This window comes from Glandiceps talaboti, chromosome 8, assembly GCF_964340395.1.
Source record: "Glandiceps talaboti chromosome 8, keGlaTala1.1, whole genome shotgun sequence".
In the NCBI taxonomy this organism is placed as follows: Eukaryota; Metazoa; Hemichordata; class Enteropneusta; family Spengelidae; genus Glandiceps; species Glandiceps talaboti.
In genome coordinates this window covers 2,345,375-2,364,186 of record NC_135556.1, presented here as the reverse complement: position 1 = coordinate 2,364,186, position 18,812 = coordinate 2,345,375, and the positions used below count along the sequence as shown (strand labels likewise).

Genomic DNA, 18,812 nt, shown 5'->3' with positions numbered 1-18,812 from the left:
GAGTGATTCTGGAGATGTGGATGTGATTTGAAAGGAGTGATTCTAGAGATGTGGATGTGTGGCTCTAAGAGATACAAGTGAAAGTTAACAGTTCATTTGAAAAATCCCAAATATTACCTGTACATTAGATTTACATGTAAATCACAAAAGTAAGAAAAAACAATGGGTGACAGTAAAGTTTATGTATACTTTGTAATTTACACCAACCAACCAAACTTTTACTTTTGTACTAGGATCAAACATTAGGATTTTGTTGTCAAGTTAAAATTTAGCAACTTTAAGAAAAAACTTTGAAATGTTATGTGTATTAAGTTAATTAAATCATGCCAGTTTTCTAGTGAAAGTTATTAGCAATGCTTATTTACAGTATGTGGAATACATCTATCCTCAAAGTATGCTTTATTTCATTCCCCTGCATGTTCAGCCCCATCTCTGATGTTGGTGCTATAGCCATGCCAAAAGAAACACCTGCCAATGGACATCAACTTAAAACAGTGCAAGAAGATGGACAGCCAGAATCAGACAAAGATGATTGTAATGTTACAACAGTGAAAGGTGACAAAAAAGCTGTACCAACAGTGAAAGGTGACAAAAAACCTGTACCAACAGTGAAAGGTGACAAAAAACCTGTACCAACAGTGAAAGATGACAAAAAACCTGAACAGCTAAGGATGACACAATCTATGGATGCAATAAGTCAGACTCCAAAGACTGCAGGCAATAGTGTTAGACTTAAGACCTCATTGTCAACACCTGATAGTACAAGTAGTTGCAGTAGTAGCAGTGCAGCTGTTAGACCAACTACATTGGCTATCTCTCACTCTGAAAGTAATCTGACATCAATGGTGACAAAACATAGTATTAACAACAATTCTTCAACATTACCTAAACAGAAGAAGAAAACAAGTAAGTCATTAACAATCTGCAGTAAATCTTAACTTGGAGGATGTTTAAGTTGTTGGAAGTTGTCACTTTTAGCTATAGCGTTGCAATGAAAGATCAATCAATTAATCATTATTGTACTGAACACACACTAACAGAGACTGTGATATGAAAAAAACAAAGTGAAATATACAAGGCTCACAATTGAAGAACATAAAGTAGTTTGCAATGAAATATTGCATATCTGAATCTGTGCTTATGAAAACACATACATACATACATACATACATACATACATACATACATACATACATACATACATACATACATACATACACACACACACACACACACATAACTAACTACATGTGTAATTTTAATCCTGCTATTCAGTATACTTATGATATTTCTGAACTAACTATCAATTTCCTTGACATCTCCCTTAGGATTGATGGTGATGATATAGCTACATCTATTTATACTAAACCTACTGATTCACATTCATATTTGCAGTATGGTTCATCACATCCTAATAAGTGTAATGATTCCATTCCCAATTCACAATTACTTCATTTATGTCGTATTTGTAGTAGTGATTTGGATTTCAGAGAAAGATCTGCTGATTTTTGCACATACTTTTATCAACGTGGTTATCCAATGTCGGTTACCAATGTGGCTTTACTTATGGTGTCATCTTTGTCTTGATCAGAAAAGTAACAACGATCGTCCCATATTAGCTCTAACATACCATCCCTTTTCCACTAGAGTTAAGAACATAATCATTATATACAAGGATTTTAATATCTTACGTTCTAATAGGGTAACCAATTCATTATTTCCTGAAGTACCTTTAATAGCTTGGCGTCATGATACCAGTCTTAGAGATATGGTGGTCCATACATGGATTGGAAGTTAATGTTGGTTCATTTCTATGCGATCGTACTCGATGTGGTACATGTCGTTTCATTATTAATACTAATCATGTTTTTGGCCCTAAGAACAGTGTGCCTGTTACGAGTAGATTTACTTGCATTAGTACTAATGTAGTGTATTGCATTACATGCCAGAAATGTGGTTTTTAGCACAACTGAACTGAAGGTTCAGTAGTGCTATAGGCATGGCAAAGTGTCTGTCTGTGTGTGTGTGTGTGTGTGTGTGTGTGTGTGTGTGTGTGTGTGTGTGTGTGTGTGTGTGTGTGGATGTGTGTGTGTGTGTGTGTGTGTCTGTGTGTCTGTGTGTGTCTGTGTGTGTGTAAACAACTTAAAGTCAAAAACTGCTGGGCCGATTGCTTTGATATTTGGTGGTCATGTTACTTCAGGTGTCTAGTTAGGAAATTGTTCAAATGAAAATGATTGCATCAAAGATGTGGGTTTTGGGTCGAAAAATGTGATTTTTGGTCAAAAAACTTAAATTCCAAAACTACAGGGCAGATTGGCATGAAATTTGATGGGGACATTCTTAGATGTGGGGAAATTAAGATTTGTTCATGACATGATGATTCCCCTGGTAGTATGCAAATTAGGGCTAAAAATGTGTTGTTTTGGTCAAAAACTTTAATTCCAAAACTACTCAGCAGATTTAAGAGGGATTCATCTGTGGGTGTATAGATGAAGAAATATTAAGCATATAATTATAATAATCTCATCAGTGATATGCAAATTTGGTGTAAAAATGTGAATTTTGGTCAAAAATTTATATCTAAAAAAGTACTTGGTCAATGAGACTGAAGCTTGGTAAGATGTTTCTAGAAGTGTTATTCGGCAGATTTTCTTCAAAACATTTTGACACAAATGTCCCTAGCAACCATGATCACGCCCTTGACAACAACCGAATGGCTGTATATTTTGCTCAAAAAACATGATCTGGTAGGCATCTGGAGTAAACATTCAAAAAGTGTATGCAAATATCCCTAGCAACCATGACCACGCCCATAGCAACAGCCAAACGGTCATGTATTTCACAAAGATAACAACAGGGATTAATAGACAATTGAACAAACATTCAAAAATGTATGTAAATTTGCCTAGCAACAAGACCACGCCCATAGCAGCAACCAAATAATGACATATATTTCAAAGATAACAACAGGAATTGAAAGACAAAATGAATAAAACATTCCAAAAATGTATGCAAATGTGCCTAGCAACAAGGCCACGCCCATAGCAGCAGCCAAATGATCACATATATTGCGAAGATAACAACAGGGATAAATAGACAATTGAATAAACATTCAAAATATGTATGCAAATATATCTAGCAACATGACCACGCCCATAGCAACAGACAAAAGATCGCATATATCGCAAAGATAGCAATATGGTTGGATAGGCAACTGGATAGTCATTCAACAAATGAACACCTATTGTTAGCATGGACTAGCATATGGATAAACATTTTTAAAAAACTGCACAGTTGTGCTACAGCGCCATTGGCGGTATTTTTTATATATAGGTTTGACTGTACGTTGTCTTGGTGATCGTTTCGTGGAACATCTCCATCTGACCAGACAAAAGAATCTTAACTATCCCGTATCTATGCATTATATTACCAACGATCGCAGTGTATCAGATATATATCAATTTCAGGAATTTGTCAGGTTTCTGGTGATGAGAAAATATTGAGGTTGAAGGAAGAGGAAATCATTTTGCGTCTCTGAACGCTGGAACCCCTTGGAATTAATAGATTATTCACGTCATTTCAGGTCTTATCAGGGTTTTTTAAAATTTCAGGCTTGTTCTATTGGGTTCTATTTGGTGCGTGCGAATATTAGAACTTTTCACATGTATAACCGTTAATCACGCAGGGTTGTCGTTCTGTTCCATAACATTCAGATATATTCAGGTGTTTACCTAACATGTCTGAAGCTTGCCGATAAATACCTTGATAAAGAATTTTTATTCGAAATGTCGGATTTTACATCTATTTATTTGAATTGACTTACAAGTTCCATATGCATTTCTTTATAAATCATAGTAGGTAGGGTACCAGTAGTTGGGTTTAGAAGGTTTATAAAAAAGAACACATAAACTTTCAGGAAGAAGTGTGTGTGGTGTAATAATTACACACTGATCATCTTGTAACTGTTCAAATCACACAATTTACAATTTTAGTTACATTACAGCTAGGTTGGATTTGAAAAGTGTTCTAAAGCAAATAAATAAATACTCAGTATAAGTCATAAAAAAGTTGTGTGATTTTACAAACTACCAGGAATAACGTAGTATTCTCTCTTTGTATCTTTCATTTTAGGTTGGTTTAAGAAACATGGGTCACCACCAGCAACAGTACTAGATGACAGCAATGAAGATAGCTCAGACAGCTTTGACAGTGATGAAAAAAAGAAGAAGAAAAAGAAACTGGCTTTCTTGAAGAGTAGCGAAAAACAAAAGTCATCATGAGCCACAAATGACCAGTGCTGTTGATATCAGCCAATGTCATCATTGTAATTTTAAGTTCATTAATATTAATGAGTCATACTTTAAATGAATACTTCACCTTCAGTCACATGACCTCAGTGGCCAACTAGGCCTGGCCTACACATGATATGCAGTATTTCTGTCATTAATCTTTAGAGCCAGTCACATCTCCTCTGTGTTGTTGGCAGTCTATCTATTTGTATCATTTCACTGCATACAAGTCAGTACTTATCTAGTATTATGTGCAGTCCTACAAACACAATGAACTCTGAAAAGACAAAAGCTACATGCTGGCTCACACAACAGTAACATATTGAAATTATCAATTGGTTCATTCCTATGTATAGCCTAAAGTTATATCTTTCTTACTTATTATCTATATGCTTGGTTGCATACACAATGATACCTTGCACTGCCTCAAGCTAAGGATTCAGTCCCAGGTTCTCACATTATTGTCATTTCATCAGTGGAGCCCTAATAGGATCAATCTTTTGTTGTGGACCAATTTTTGTAAAGTTCTGCCAGACAACTGATTTCACACTTTAATTTAAATGCTAATCCAGACTGGGTCTTTAAATGCCTACAATAGATTGCCTTCAACACAAGAGAGGTGTTTTTATAACTCATAAATGGTAATTTACATACTTTCTATATCAACTCATACATATTTACATTACAGACAACATTCAGTCAACTGTTACTTTAACGTGCTAGTTATGTCAACCCCATCCCCAAACCCACCCCCAACCCTTGTTGCATTGAGGATCAGGGCTACTGTACTATCTGTGGGTACACGTATATTATGGTGAGGTAAATTAAAAAACAATTGACAGAAATTTCAATCTGTCCGGTCCAATCTTATGGAATTAACTTTATCCAAGTATTACATTTGTACTTTCACCATCACTCCCACCCAACCCAACGACAGAATTACACTAGGTTTTATTTTGTACATATAAAAGACTTACTTGTGTCATGATGTATGTTGATATGTAAGATATGTCAGAAGATGAACTTATGATTTGACAGTGAATAGAAAGAACAAAGTGTGAACTAGTTCATTGTAATCACTACAAAGACACCTCACCTTGCAAGAACAGGACAAATATTATGCAAAATATTTTGATAATTTATGGTAAATATTTGTAATGTTGATGTTATGGTGTTTATTCTAGTAGCCAGTATCATTGATGGATCACATGATTTAATTGTTGTCACAGCTCCATCAAACACAAAACAGATAAAGAGAACACATGAACAATATTACTGACACTTTCTAGTGTATGTATCTATAATTCAAAATATTGTGACAGAAATATTTCATAGAGTGTAGTGCATGTGATCATTTAAGTCAGAATACCATACCGGTATATGGTCATGTATCAGTAAGTGTAACATGTATGGTCATGTGTCATTCAGAATGCCATACATGGTCATGTAACAGTCAATGTACCATATATGGGCATACATCAATATACTCCACATATGGTAAATTGTCAATGTACCATATATGGTCAAACTTAATATGTATATTACAGATGGTTATATTATGTATGCCCATACATAGATAAAAATGCTATCATATATATTGTAACAGTTAACTGTGAAATACTAAGATTATACCGCTTGTTAATGACATGTGACATGCATAATTTAATATGTAGTGTTCTAAAGTTGTTATATGGTAAGGTTTTTATGTTCATGACAGGTTTGATGGGTGTCCTTATATGGATTTATTTGTTCTCTAGTGTGAATTTGGCATAATTGCTATTAGTACCATATATGGATAATGTAATGCGATATTTGGTTTTCAGTTTTAATGCACTTTTGATGTATGGACACACATAGATATATAATTATATTATTTGAAATAAATGTCTTAATATGGTCATGTCCATATGGTTATATAATAAATGACAGTTGCAAATGCCATAAATGGTTTTATGTTCAGTGCAATTTTAATGTATGGATAAAAATATACAGTGGAGAATTTCAAGTTATTTATACCATATATGGAAGGTGTACACACCATATATGGAGGATGTACACGCCATATATGGAAGATGTACATGCCATATATGGAAGATGTACATGCCATATAGGGAAGGTTCACAAGTCATATTTTGTTGTATTTTTGTTGTTTTTCAGTTAATGATTTATGTAAGTTTGAAAAACATTAAGTTTTCTTGTCAAGCAATAGTTTGAAATAGATGGTTAATGTTGATGTAAACACTGTCAGCATGACAGTTGGTTAGATGTTGATATTGATATATCATGGACTCTTTGAGATATGAAGCACACTAGGTGTAGTTCTATCTTTGAAGACAACTATCTAATTATGTAATATTTGTTTTTTGATAAGTGTATTAAAGTCAAGTATATTGTCCTTTAAATGAAAGAGATAATTTAATTTTTTTTTGATGTGTAACTAAATTTTCCTTATTTATGTCAAGAAATGTATCTGTGTAAGAATCAAAACACCAAAGCTTAAAGTGAAAATTCAATATGATTTATGTAATTTTTTATTTTAGTTTGATGTTGTATTGTCATGATGTTCTTTATTTGTTTGTTTGTTTGTTTGTTTGTTTATTGTTTGTTTGTTTTGTTTGTTAGATTGATTGATTGTTTGTTTGTTTGATGTATGTATGTATGTATGTATGTATGTATGTATGTATGTATGTATGTATGTATGTATGATTGATTGATTGATTTAGTGATCCTTCACCTGTATACACTGCTCTGTGTGTTTGTACAAGTGATATAGTTAGCTTCAAGTGCCTCCAGCTTTGTGTGCCAGGTGTTACCCATAATGGATCTAACACCAGATGGTCCAATATTGTACCAGGTGTTCTTACAGTGGACAGGATGATTCAAATATGTATATCAGATGTACTCACAGCTAGTGAGTAAACAATATGATCCAACATCCAGTGTGTGTAATTGTGTACCAGGTGTACTTACAGTGAACTGTATGGTCCAACTATGTACATGTGTATACCAGGTGTATTGTATGGTCCAACTATGTACATGTGTATACCAGGTGTACTGTATGGTCCAACTATGTACATGTGTATACCAGGTGTACTGTATGGTCCAACTATGTACATGTGTATACCAGGTGTACTGTATGGTCCAACTATGTACATGTGTATACCAGGTGTATTGTATGGTCCAACTATGTACATGTGTATACCAGGTGTACTGTATGGTCCAACTATGTACATGTGTATACCAGGTGTACTGTATGGTCCAACTATGTACATGTGTATACCAGGTGTACTGTATGGTCCAACTATGTACATGTGTATACCAGGTGTACTGTATGGTCCAACTATGTACATGTGTATACCAGGTGTACTGTATGGTCCAACTATGTACATGTGTATACCAGGTGTACTGTATGGTCCAACTATGTACATGTGTATACCAGGTGTACTCACAGTGGACTAGTATGTAAATGTGCATACCAGGTGTACTCACAGTGGTCATACATAACATGTATATGTCCATGATGTACTTAGCAATACAGCATATATTCTGTCAATGGATACCAGGTACATTTAACTCTGCGACCCAACTGTGTGTCTATCTATGTACCAGGTAAACTTACAGTGGCCACATGTTCCAACTGTATTTGTAAGGTGTACTGACATTGGCCACAGTAGTATGTGTGCCACAAGTGTAAACACTGTACAATTTATGCACACAGTAGACCAGCTGATCGAACTATTCGTACCAGGTGTACTTATCTAGGGTCAAATGGTCCAATCATTGGTGTGAGGTGTACACAGCGAGACCAACTGATATACTATTAACTCACTTTTTGTATCTGGTGCGTTTACCCAGACCCAGGTGATCCAATCATTGGCACCAGGTGTACTTGTATTTACCCATTTCCATGTGATCTAACTAATTTTACTGTGTATTTCCATTGTTTGTCATGGTATACAGTTTATATATAGATAGATATAATTATTGTTTCTCTAGTCATTACTATTATCATTGTGTTCTCAATACAAATTATCATATATTGTCAACAACTCATTTTTCTGTCTACATTGTCTTACACTGTAAGTATTGACTCCTAATTTTATTCATTTTATAATATTATTTTTCCCCCTTTTACTTTGATCTGGTTTGATGTTATACGTTGTATGGTTTTCATTTTTGCTACAGAGTACAAAATCTGTATAATGTTAATATTGTTTGAAAGTTTGATGTTAATATATTCTCTCTCCTGTATAAAGTCTGTATCAGTGTCAATGTTTGATGTATAAAGTTTGTGTCAGTGTCAATGTCCATGTAAAACTCGCTTGTAAACCATTGTTAGTGCATGCACTCACTTGTAAACCATTGTTAGTGCATGCACTCATTTGTAAACCATTGTTAGTGTGTACTCACTTGTAAACCATTGTTAGAGTGTGTACTCACTTTGAAATCATTTTGTTAGTGTGTGCATTCACTTGTAAACCATTGTTAGTGTGTGCACTCACTTGTAAACCATTGTTAGAGTGTGTACTCAATTGTAAACCATTGTTAGTGTGTGCACTCACTTGTAAACCATTGTTAGAGTGTGTACTCACTTGTAAACCATTGTTAGTGTGTGCACTCACTTGTAAACCATTGTTAGAGTGTGTACTCACTTTGAGATCATTTTGTTAGTGTGTGCACTCACTTGTAAACCATTGTTAGTGTGTGCACTCACTTGTAAACCATTGTTAGAGTGTGTACTCACTTTGAGATCATTTTGTTAGTGTGTGTACTCACTTGTAAACCATTGTTAGTGTGTGCACTCACTTGTAAACCATTGTTAGTGTGTGCACTCACTTGTAAACCATTGTTAGAGTGTGTACTCACTTGTAAACCATTGTTAGTGTGTGCACTCACTTGTAAACCATTGTTAGTGTGTGCACTCACTTGTAAACCGTTGTTAGTGTGTATACTCACTTGTAAACCATTGTTAGTGTGTGTACTCACTTGTAAACCATTGTTAGAGTGTACTCACTTGTAAACCATTGTTAGTGTGTGTACTCGTAAACCATTGTTAGAGTGTACTCACTTGTAAACCATTGTTAGTGTGTGTACTCACTTGTAAACCATTGTTAGTGTGTGTACTCACTTGTAAACCATTGTTAGTGTGTGTACTCACTTGTAAACCATTGTTAGTGTGTGTACTCACTTGTAAACCATTGTTAGTGTGTGTACTCACTTGTAAACCATTGTTAGTGTGTGTACTCACTTGTAAACCATTGTTAGTGTGTATACTCACTTGTAAACCATTGTTAGTGTGTGTACTCACTTGTAAACCATTGTTAGTGTGTGTACTCACTTGTAAACCATTGTTAGTGTGTGTACTCACTTGTAAACCATTGTTAGTGTGTGTACTCACTTGTAAACCATTGTTAGTGTGTATACTCACTTGTAAACCATTGTTAGTGTGTGTACTCACTTGTAAACCATTGTTAGTGTGTGTACTCACTTGTAAACCATTGTTAGTGTGTGTACTCACTTGTAAACCATTGTTAGTGTGTATACTCACTTGTAAACCATTGTTAGAGTGTACTCACTTGTAAACCATTGTTAGTGTGTGTACTCACTTGTAAACCATTGTTAGAGTGTGTACTCACTTGTAAACCATTGTTAGAGTGTACTCACTTGTAAACCATTGTTAGTGTGTGTACTCGTAAACCATTGTTAGTGTGTGCACTCACTTGTAAACCATTGTTAGTGTGTGTACTCACTTGTAAACCATTGTTAGAGTGTGTACTCACTTGTAAACCATTGTTAGTGTGTATACTCACTTGTAAACCATTGTTAGTGTGTATACTCACTTGTAAACCATTGTTAGTGTGTGTACTCACTTGTAAACCATTGTTAGTGTGTGTACTCGTAAACCATTGTTAGAGTGTGTACTCACTTGTAAACCATTGTTAGAGTGTACTCACTTGTAAACCATTGTTAGTGTGTGTACTCGTAAACCATTGTTAGAGTGTACTCACTTGTAAACCATTGTTAGTGTGTGTACTCGTAAACCATTGTTAGTGTGTACTCACTTGTAAACCATTGTTAGTGTGTGTACTCACTTGTAAACCATTGTTAGTGTGTGTACTCGTAAACCATTGTTAGTGTGTATACTCACTTGTAAACCATTGTTAGTGTGTGTACTCACTTGTAAACCATTGTTAGTGTGTGTACTCACTTGTAAACCATTGTCAGTGTGTGTACTCACTTGTAAATCATTTTGTTAGTGTGTGTACTCACTTGTAAATCATTGAACAATTGTACACACTTTCTGAGTTGTAAATCTTTGTGACTGCTAAATTGACTTATCTTTGTGTTGTAAATCACAAGACATCATGTGTCATATGTAGAAATAGTAGGTAACATTCATATGTCTATTAATGATTAGCTATCACATTGGTGTACTCGCATACTATTTTGTAGAATGTATTACTACATATGTACTGATCATAAACACCTCATATTTGTACATGTGCATATGTTATAGGTCATGTACATTCCATAAAGATAGAATCAAGGGAATGCATGATAATATTTATACCAGCAGTACATGAATATAACAACAGTTATCTGTACAGCCATGCTGGGCTTTAGCAACAAGTTTACATTCTGAGACAGTCTGAGACACAAATTACGTCATAATACCAGAATCCCTTGACACCAAAGTATCAGTGTGAGTACACACTCAGGATATTTGAACTTGTGGTGTTCTCTGCAACTGTACTTTGATGAGTGAAGTGAGTGGAAATGGAGCATAACACCTTGCAGGCCACACTGGCACTTGTATGTCATTGGGGTTCTGTCATTGGGGTTCTGTCATAGTATGCTTAGTGCATCTTAAGTTATAAATGAGTAACCCGTTGTGCAAGTGTGATGCCATTCCTTGTACTCTTATGCACACAATACATATTATGTTGAAACTCTGTACTTGGCATATTTTCACCAAATTTTAAGTATTAGCTTATTGAGATTTGCTATTCTATCTCATTGCTATGCATGCTTTACAATCTCTCAAAAATTACCATCATTTAAAACAGTATAAATCAAAAACACTTTTCTCATCAAGTGCAGACCAACTCAGTCTTTCTATAACACGGAGGGTCAAGTGACTCATTATTTGCATAATGATATATATTTACATATTTCAAGAAAGTAAAGCAGTGATTGGTAGAAATCTAATGAATAAAGGAGGATGTGCTTATAAAGTACTAAAGTATGAAATTTGTTCAGAGAGAGAGAGAGAGAGACACAAGTGTCACTTTAACATTTCTTTTTCAGGACTGTTGACCAGAATAGAGAAAACATATATGCATTAGACTCTGCGACAGTGAAATGTTTCATTTTTTCTTCCTTTCTGTTTTCTTGTATATATGGTGCAAGTGTAAAGGACTGTTCCACCCTAGTACAATTAAACTAACGGTGGTACTGTCTTGAATCAAAGCAAGGAGAAAAAGAAGAACTTTGATAGTATTACTAGTATGATGCAATAATTGAACTTTGAACTTTGAACTTGAAGAGAAATACATGTATGCTGATATAAATGATTACAAGTATCAAACTGAAATTTGTACCATATTTACTCTAAGACTTTAGAAAACTTTATTTTATTTTCTACCTAACATCTTTCATGTATATTGCCAAAGAACTTGCTCTGTAGATGTACGTAATTTCAGTTCAAATAAAGACTTGTAAACTGAAATATGTGAGTGTTGTCATGTTTTTTTATATCTGTGAATTTGTCAGTCTCTCTGTCAACATGATGTTCAATTCTGAAATAATACAGATATTGGGGCAGAATGAGTTCATCAGATGCTATGGTCATGGTTACTGGATATTCTATGCTGTTTTGGTGATAATTTCTGAGTCTCTGGGAGAATGTGGTTTAAAAACCCAGTTTAAATTAGGATTAAAAGTTAGGAAAAATAGTTGTCTGACAGAATTATAGAAAACAATGGGTCGGAGCAAAATAATAATGATCTTATGTAATCTTTGTGATGCAAGAACCAAGTGAAGACTAGATATTCAAAGTAACACTCATTGTCTTCATATGAATATGAGTGAGCACTTCCATGTCCTTCCTAGCAACGCAACAAATATTGATCGATCATCTGCTCGCGCTTCGTTTTTTCTACAGTGAGAAAGACTAGGTTTTTCAGGGGTTTCAAGTGTTTGTATTGATATTCTTGTTGAATATGAAGATTATCACATCAAAGGAAGGAGGTGAACACTGAAAATACACATCATCTGTAAGCTTTATTGCAAAAATATACAGTCACTATCGTCCAATTACTTCACACCTGTCAGTTTCACGCACATACTTTGTTTACACGTATTTGTATTACATACTATTGTTATTCGATTATAGATATCCATAATCTTAGCTTTGTTGTTCCATGATGCCCATGACTCACTTGACAGCACTGGTCCTCACTCACTTGACAGTACTGGTCCTCACTCACTTGACAGCACTGGTCCTCACTCACTTGACAGCACTGGTCCTCACTCACTTGACAGTACTGGTCCTCACTCACTTGACAGTACTGGTCCTCACTCACTTGACAGCACTGGTCCTCACTTGACAGCACTGGTCCTCACTCACTTGACAGCACTGGTCCTCACTTGACAGCACTGGTCCTCACTCACTTGACAGCACTGGTCCTCACTTGACAGCACTGGTCCTCACTCACTTGACAGCACTGGTCCTCACTTGACAGCACTGGTCCTCACTCACTTGACAGCACTGGTCCTCATTTCACAGCACTGGTCCTCACTCACTTCACAGCACTGGTCCAAACTCACTTGACAGCACTGGTCCTCACTTCACAGCACTGGTCCTCACATTATAACAGTGATAGTCCATATCTGTTTAAGACTTAATGTGTCCATACATTTAGCAATTAACAGTTTGTTCGGAAATGAATATTTGAACATATAGGGCTGGATCAGTTTGTGAAATGAATGTTTGATCTTACAGGGCTGGGTCAGTTTGTGAAATGAATGTTTGACCTTATAGGGCCACATCAGTTTGTGAAATGAATGTTTGACCTTATAGGGCTGGGTCAGTTTGTGAAATGAATATTTGATCTTATAGGGCCAGGTCAGTTTGTGAAATGAATATTTGATCTTACAGGGCCACATCAGTTTGTGAAATGAATGTTTGACCTTATAGGGCTGGATCAGTTTGTGAAATGAATATTTGATCTTACAGGGCTGGGTCAGTTTGTGAAATGAATATTTGACCCTATAGGGCTGCATCAGTTTGTTAAATGAATGCTTGACCTTATAGGGCCGCATCAGTTTGTGAAATGAATGTTTGACCTTATAGGGCGAGGTCAGTTTGTGAAATGAATGTTTGACCTTATAGGGCCGCATCAGTTTGTGAAATGAATGTTTGACCTTATAGGGTGAGGTCAGTTTGTGAAATGAATGTTTGACCTTATAGGGCCGCATCAGTTTGTGAAATGAATGTTTGACCTTATAGGGCCACGTCAGTTTGTAAAATGAATATTTGACCCTATAGGGCTGCATCAGTTTGTGAATTGAATGTTTGACCTTATAGGGCGAGGTCAGTTTGTGAAATGAATGTTTGACCTTATAGGGCCGCATCAGTTTGAGAAATGAATGTTTGACCTTATAGAGTGAGTTCAGTTTGTGAAATGAATGTTTGACCTTATAGGGCCGCATCAGTTTGTGAAATGAATGTTTGACCTTATAGGGCCACGTCAGTTTGTGAAATGAATATTTGACCTTACAGGGCCAGGTCAGTTTCTGAAATGAATGTTTCACCTTATAGGGCAGCGTTAGTTTGTGAAATGAATATTTGACCCTATAGGGCTGCATCAGTTTGTGAAATGAATGTTTGACCTTATAGGGTGAGTTCAGTTTGGGAAATTGAATGTTTCACCTTATAGGGCCACGTCAGTTTGTAAAATGAATATTTGACCCTATAGGGCTGCATCAGTTTGTGAATTGAATGTTTGACCTTATAGGGCGAGGTCAGTTTGTGAAATGAATGTTTGACCTTATAGGGCCGCATCAGTTTGTGAAATGAATGTTTGACCTTATAGAGTGAGGTCAGTTTGTGAAATGAATGTTTGACCTTATAGGGCCGCATCAGTTTGTGAAATGAATGTTTGACCTTATAGGGCCACGTCAGTTTGTGAAATGAATATTTGACCTTACAGGGCCAGGTCAGTTTCTGAAATGAATGTTTCACCTTATAGGGCAGCGTTAGTTTGTGAAATGAATATTTGACCCTATAGGGCTGCATCAGTTTGTGAAATGAATGTTTGACCTTATAGGGTGAGTTCAGTTTGGGAAATTGAATGTTTCACCTTATAGGGCCACGTCAGTTTGTAAAATGAATATTTGACCCTATAGGGCTGCATCAGTTTGTGAAATGAATGTTTGACCTTATAGGGCCACGTCAGTTTGTGAAATGAATATTTGACCTTACAGGGCCAGGTCAGTTTCTGAAATGGATGTTTCACCTTATAGGGGAGCGTTAGTTTGTGAAATGAATATTTGACCCTATAGGGCTGCATCAGTTTGGGAAATTGAATGTTTCACCTTATAGGGCCACGTCAGTTTGTAAAATGAATATTTGACCCTATAGGGCTGCGTCAGTTTGTGAATTGAATGTTTGACCTTATAGGGCTGGATCAGTTTGTGAAATGAATATTTGACCCTATAGGGCTGCATCAGTTTGTGAAATGAATGCTTGACCTTATAGGGCTGAGTCAGTTTGTGAAATGAATGTTTGACCTTATAGGGCTGGGTCAGTTTGTGAAATGAATGTTTGACCTTATAGGGCCAGGTCAGTTTGTGAAATGAATGTTTGACCTTATAGGGCCGCATCAGTTTGTGAAATGAATGTTTGACCTTATAGGGCGAGGTCAGTTTGTGAAATGAATGTTTGACCTTATAGGGCCGCATCAGTTTGTGAAATGAATGTTTGACCTTATAGGGTGAGGTCAGTTTGTGAAATAAATGTTTGACCTTATAGGGCCGCATCAGTTTGTGAAATGAATGTTTGACCTTATAGGGCCACGTCAGTTTGTAAAATGAATATTTGACCCTATAGGGCTGCATCAGTTTGTGAATTGAATGTTTGACCTTATAGGGCCACGTCAGTTTGTGAAATGAATGTTTGACCTTATAGGGCATGGTCAGTTTGTGAAATGAATGTTTGACCTTATAGGGCCGCATCAGTTTGTGAAATGAATGTTTGACCTTATAGGGCGAGGTCAGTTTGTGAAATGAATGTTTGACCTTATAGGGCCGCATCAGTTTGTGAAATGAATGTTTGACCTTATAGGGTGAGGTCAGTTTGTGAAATGAATGTTTGACCTTATAGGGCCGCATCAGTTTGTGAAATGAATGTATGACCTTATAGGGCCACGTCAGTTTGTGAAATGAATATTTGACCTTATAGGGCAGCGTTAGTTTGTGAAATGAATATTTGACCCTATAGGGCTGCATCAGTTTGTGAAATGAATGTTTGACCTTATAGGGTGAGTTCAGTTTGGGAAATTGAATGTTTCACCTTATAGGGCCACGTCAGTTTGTAAAATGAATATTTGACCCTATAGGGCTGCATCAGTTTGTGAATTGAATGTTTGACCTTATAGGGCCACGTCAGTTTGTGAAATGAATATTTGACCTTACAGGGCCAGGTAAGTTTCTGAAATGGATGTTTCACCTTATAGGGCAGCGTTAGTTTGTGAAATGAATATTTGACCCTATGGGGCTGCATCAGTTTGGGAAATTGAATGATTCACCTTATAGGGCCACGTCAGTTTGTAAAATGAATATTTGACCCTATAGGGTTGCGTCAGTTTGTGAATTGAATGTTTGACCTTATAGGGCTGGATCAGTTTGTGAAATGAATATTTGATCTTACAGGGCTGGGTCAGTTTGTGAAATGAATATTTGACCCTATAGGGCTGCATCAGTTTGTGAAATGAATGCTTGACCTTATAGGGCTGGGTCAGTTTGTGAAATGAATGTTTGACCTTATAGGGCCAGGTCAGTTTGTGAAATGAATGTTTGACCTTATAGGGCCGCATCAGTTTGTGAAATGAATGTTTGACCTTATAGGGCGAGGTCAGTTTGTGAAATGAATGTTTGACCTTATAGGGCCGCATCAGTTTGTGAAATGAATGTTTGACCTTATAGGGTGAGGTCAGTTTGGGAAATTGAATGTTTCATCTTATAGGGCCACGTCAGTTTGTAAAATGAATATTTGACCCTATAGGGCTGCATCAGTTTGTGAATTGAATGTTTGACCTTATAGGGCCACGTCAGTTTGTGAAATGAATATTTGACCTTACAGGGCCAGGTCAGTTTCTGAAATGGATGTTTCACCTTATAGGGCAGCGTTAGTTTGTGAAATGAATATTTGACCCTATAGGGCTGCATCAGTTTGGGAAATTGAATGTTTCACCTTATAGGGCCACGTCAGTTTGTAAAATGAATATTTGACCCTATAGGGCTGCATCAGTTTGTGAATTGAATGTTTGACCTTATAGGGCCACGTCAGTTTGTGAAATGAATGTTTGACCTTATAGGGCAAGGTCAGTTTGTGAAATGAATGTTTGACCTTATAGGGCCACATCAGTTTGTGAAATGAATGTTTGACCTTATAGGGCCACGTCAGTTTGTGAAATGAATGTTTGACCTTATAGGGCCGCATCAGTTTGTGAAATGAATGTTTGACCTTATAGGGTGAGGTCAGTTTGTGAAATGAATGTTTGACCTTATAGGGCCGCATCAGTTTGTGAAATGAATGTTTGACCTTATAGGGTGAGGTCAGTTTGTGAAATGAATGTTTGACCTTATAGGGCCACATCAGTTTGTGAAATGAATGTTTGACCTTATAGGGTGAGTTCAGTTTGGGAAATTGAATGTTTCACCTTATAGGGCCACGTCAGTTTGTAAAATGAATATTTGACCCTATAGGGCTGCATCAGTTTGTGAATTGAATGTTTGACCTTATAGGGCCACGTCAGTTTGTGAAATGAATATTTGACCCTATAGGGCTGCGTCAGTTTGTGAAATGAATGTTTGACCTTATAGGGCCGCATCAGTTTGTGAAATGAATGTTTGACCTTATAGGGTGAGGTCAGTTTGTGAAATGAATGTTTGACCTTATAGGGCCACATCAGTTTGTGAAATGAATGTTTGACCTTATAGGGTGAGTTCAGTTTGGGAAATTGAATGTTTCACCTTATAGGGCCACGTCAGTTTGTAAAATGAATATTTGACCCTATAGGGCTGCATCAGTTTGTGAATTGAATGTTTGACCTTATAGGGCCACGTCAGTTTGTGAAATGAATATTTGACCTTACAGGGCCAGGTCAGTTTGTGAAATGAATGTTTGACCTTATAGGGCAGCGTTAGTTTGTGAAATGAATATTTGACCCTATAGGGCTGCATCAGTTTGGGAAATTGAATGTTTCACCTTATAGGGCCACGTCAGTTTGTAAAATGAATATTTGACCCTATAGGGCTGCGTCAGTTTGTGAATTGAATGTTTGACCTTATAGGGCCACGTCAGTTTGTGAAATGAATATTTGACCTTACAGGGCCAGGTCAGTTTGTGAAATGAATGTTTGACCTTATAGGGCAGCGTTAGTTTGTGAAATGAATATTTGACCCTATAGGGCTGCATCAGTTTGTGAAATGAATGTTTCACCTTATAGGGCCATGTCAATTTGTGAAATGAATGTTTGACCTTATAGGGCAGCGTCAGTTTGTGAAATGAATGTTTAACCTTATAGAGCTGCGTCAGTTTGTGAAATGAATGTGGCAATCTGTTTCATCTTGACCACCATTTGTTGGGGAGGGGGAAGGGAAGCTGGAGGATTTTTTTTTTAAGTTCACGGTCACTGACCAAAAGTAGAGAAAAATATGCTGACCAACTCTAGACAGAACAAAAATTTGTTTCCAGGGTATGGGGTAAAAAATGTTTTTTGTGCTGCAAGTGCAGAAACTAGTTACAAATTATGAAATTCCCAGGTACATGTGTTTCTGATGCCACCACCTACAGCACTATGGCAGCAGTACCTAAACTTTTCAAGTTTCTTGTCAAAGGTTTATACTAACTGTAGGCAAATGCTGAAACAAATTGCCAGTTGATTACAGGACATGTACTACATAGATGGTCAGTTGATTACAGGACATGTACTACATAGATGGTCAGTTGATTACAGGACATGTACTACATAGATGGTCAGTTGATTACAGGACATGTACTACATAGATGGCCAGTTGATTACAGGACATGTACTACATAGATGGCCAGTTGATTACAGGACATGTACTACATAGATGGCCAGTTCATTACAGGACACGTATTACATAGATGGCCAGCTGATTACAGGACATGTACTACATAGATGGCCAGTTGATTACAGGACATGTACTACATAGATGGCCAGTTGATTACAGGACATGTACTACATAGATGGCCAGTTGATTACAGGACATGTA

General features: G+C 36.5%; 1 protein-coding gene across 2 annotated transcripts in view; it reads left to right on the top strand.

The window, feature by feature from the left end:
* Positions 1-6,775, top strand: part of LOC144439475 (stromal interaction molecule 2-like) — a 115,547-nt gene extending 108,772 nt beyond the window's left edge. For both annotated transcript variants that reach the window (XM_078128762.1, XM_078128763.1), the window contains 2 exons: positions 425-906; positions 4,132-6,775. In XM_078128762.1, the coding sequence (XP_077984888.1) occupies positions 425-906; positions 4,132-4,280 (631 nt within the window). In that variant the 3' untranslated portion in view covers positions 4,281-6,775. The remainder of the gene's footprint in view (positions 1-424; positions 907-4,131) is intronic.
* Positions 6,776-18,812: the final 12,037 nt, after the last annotated feature.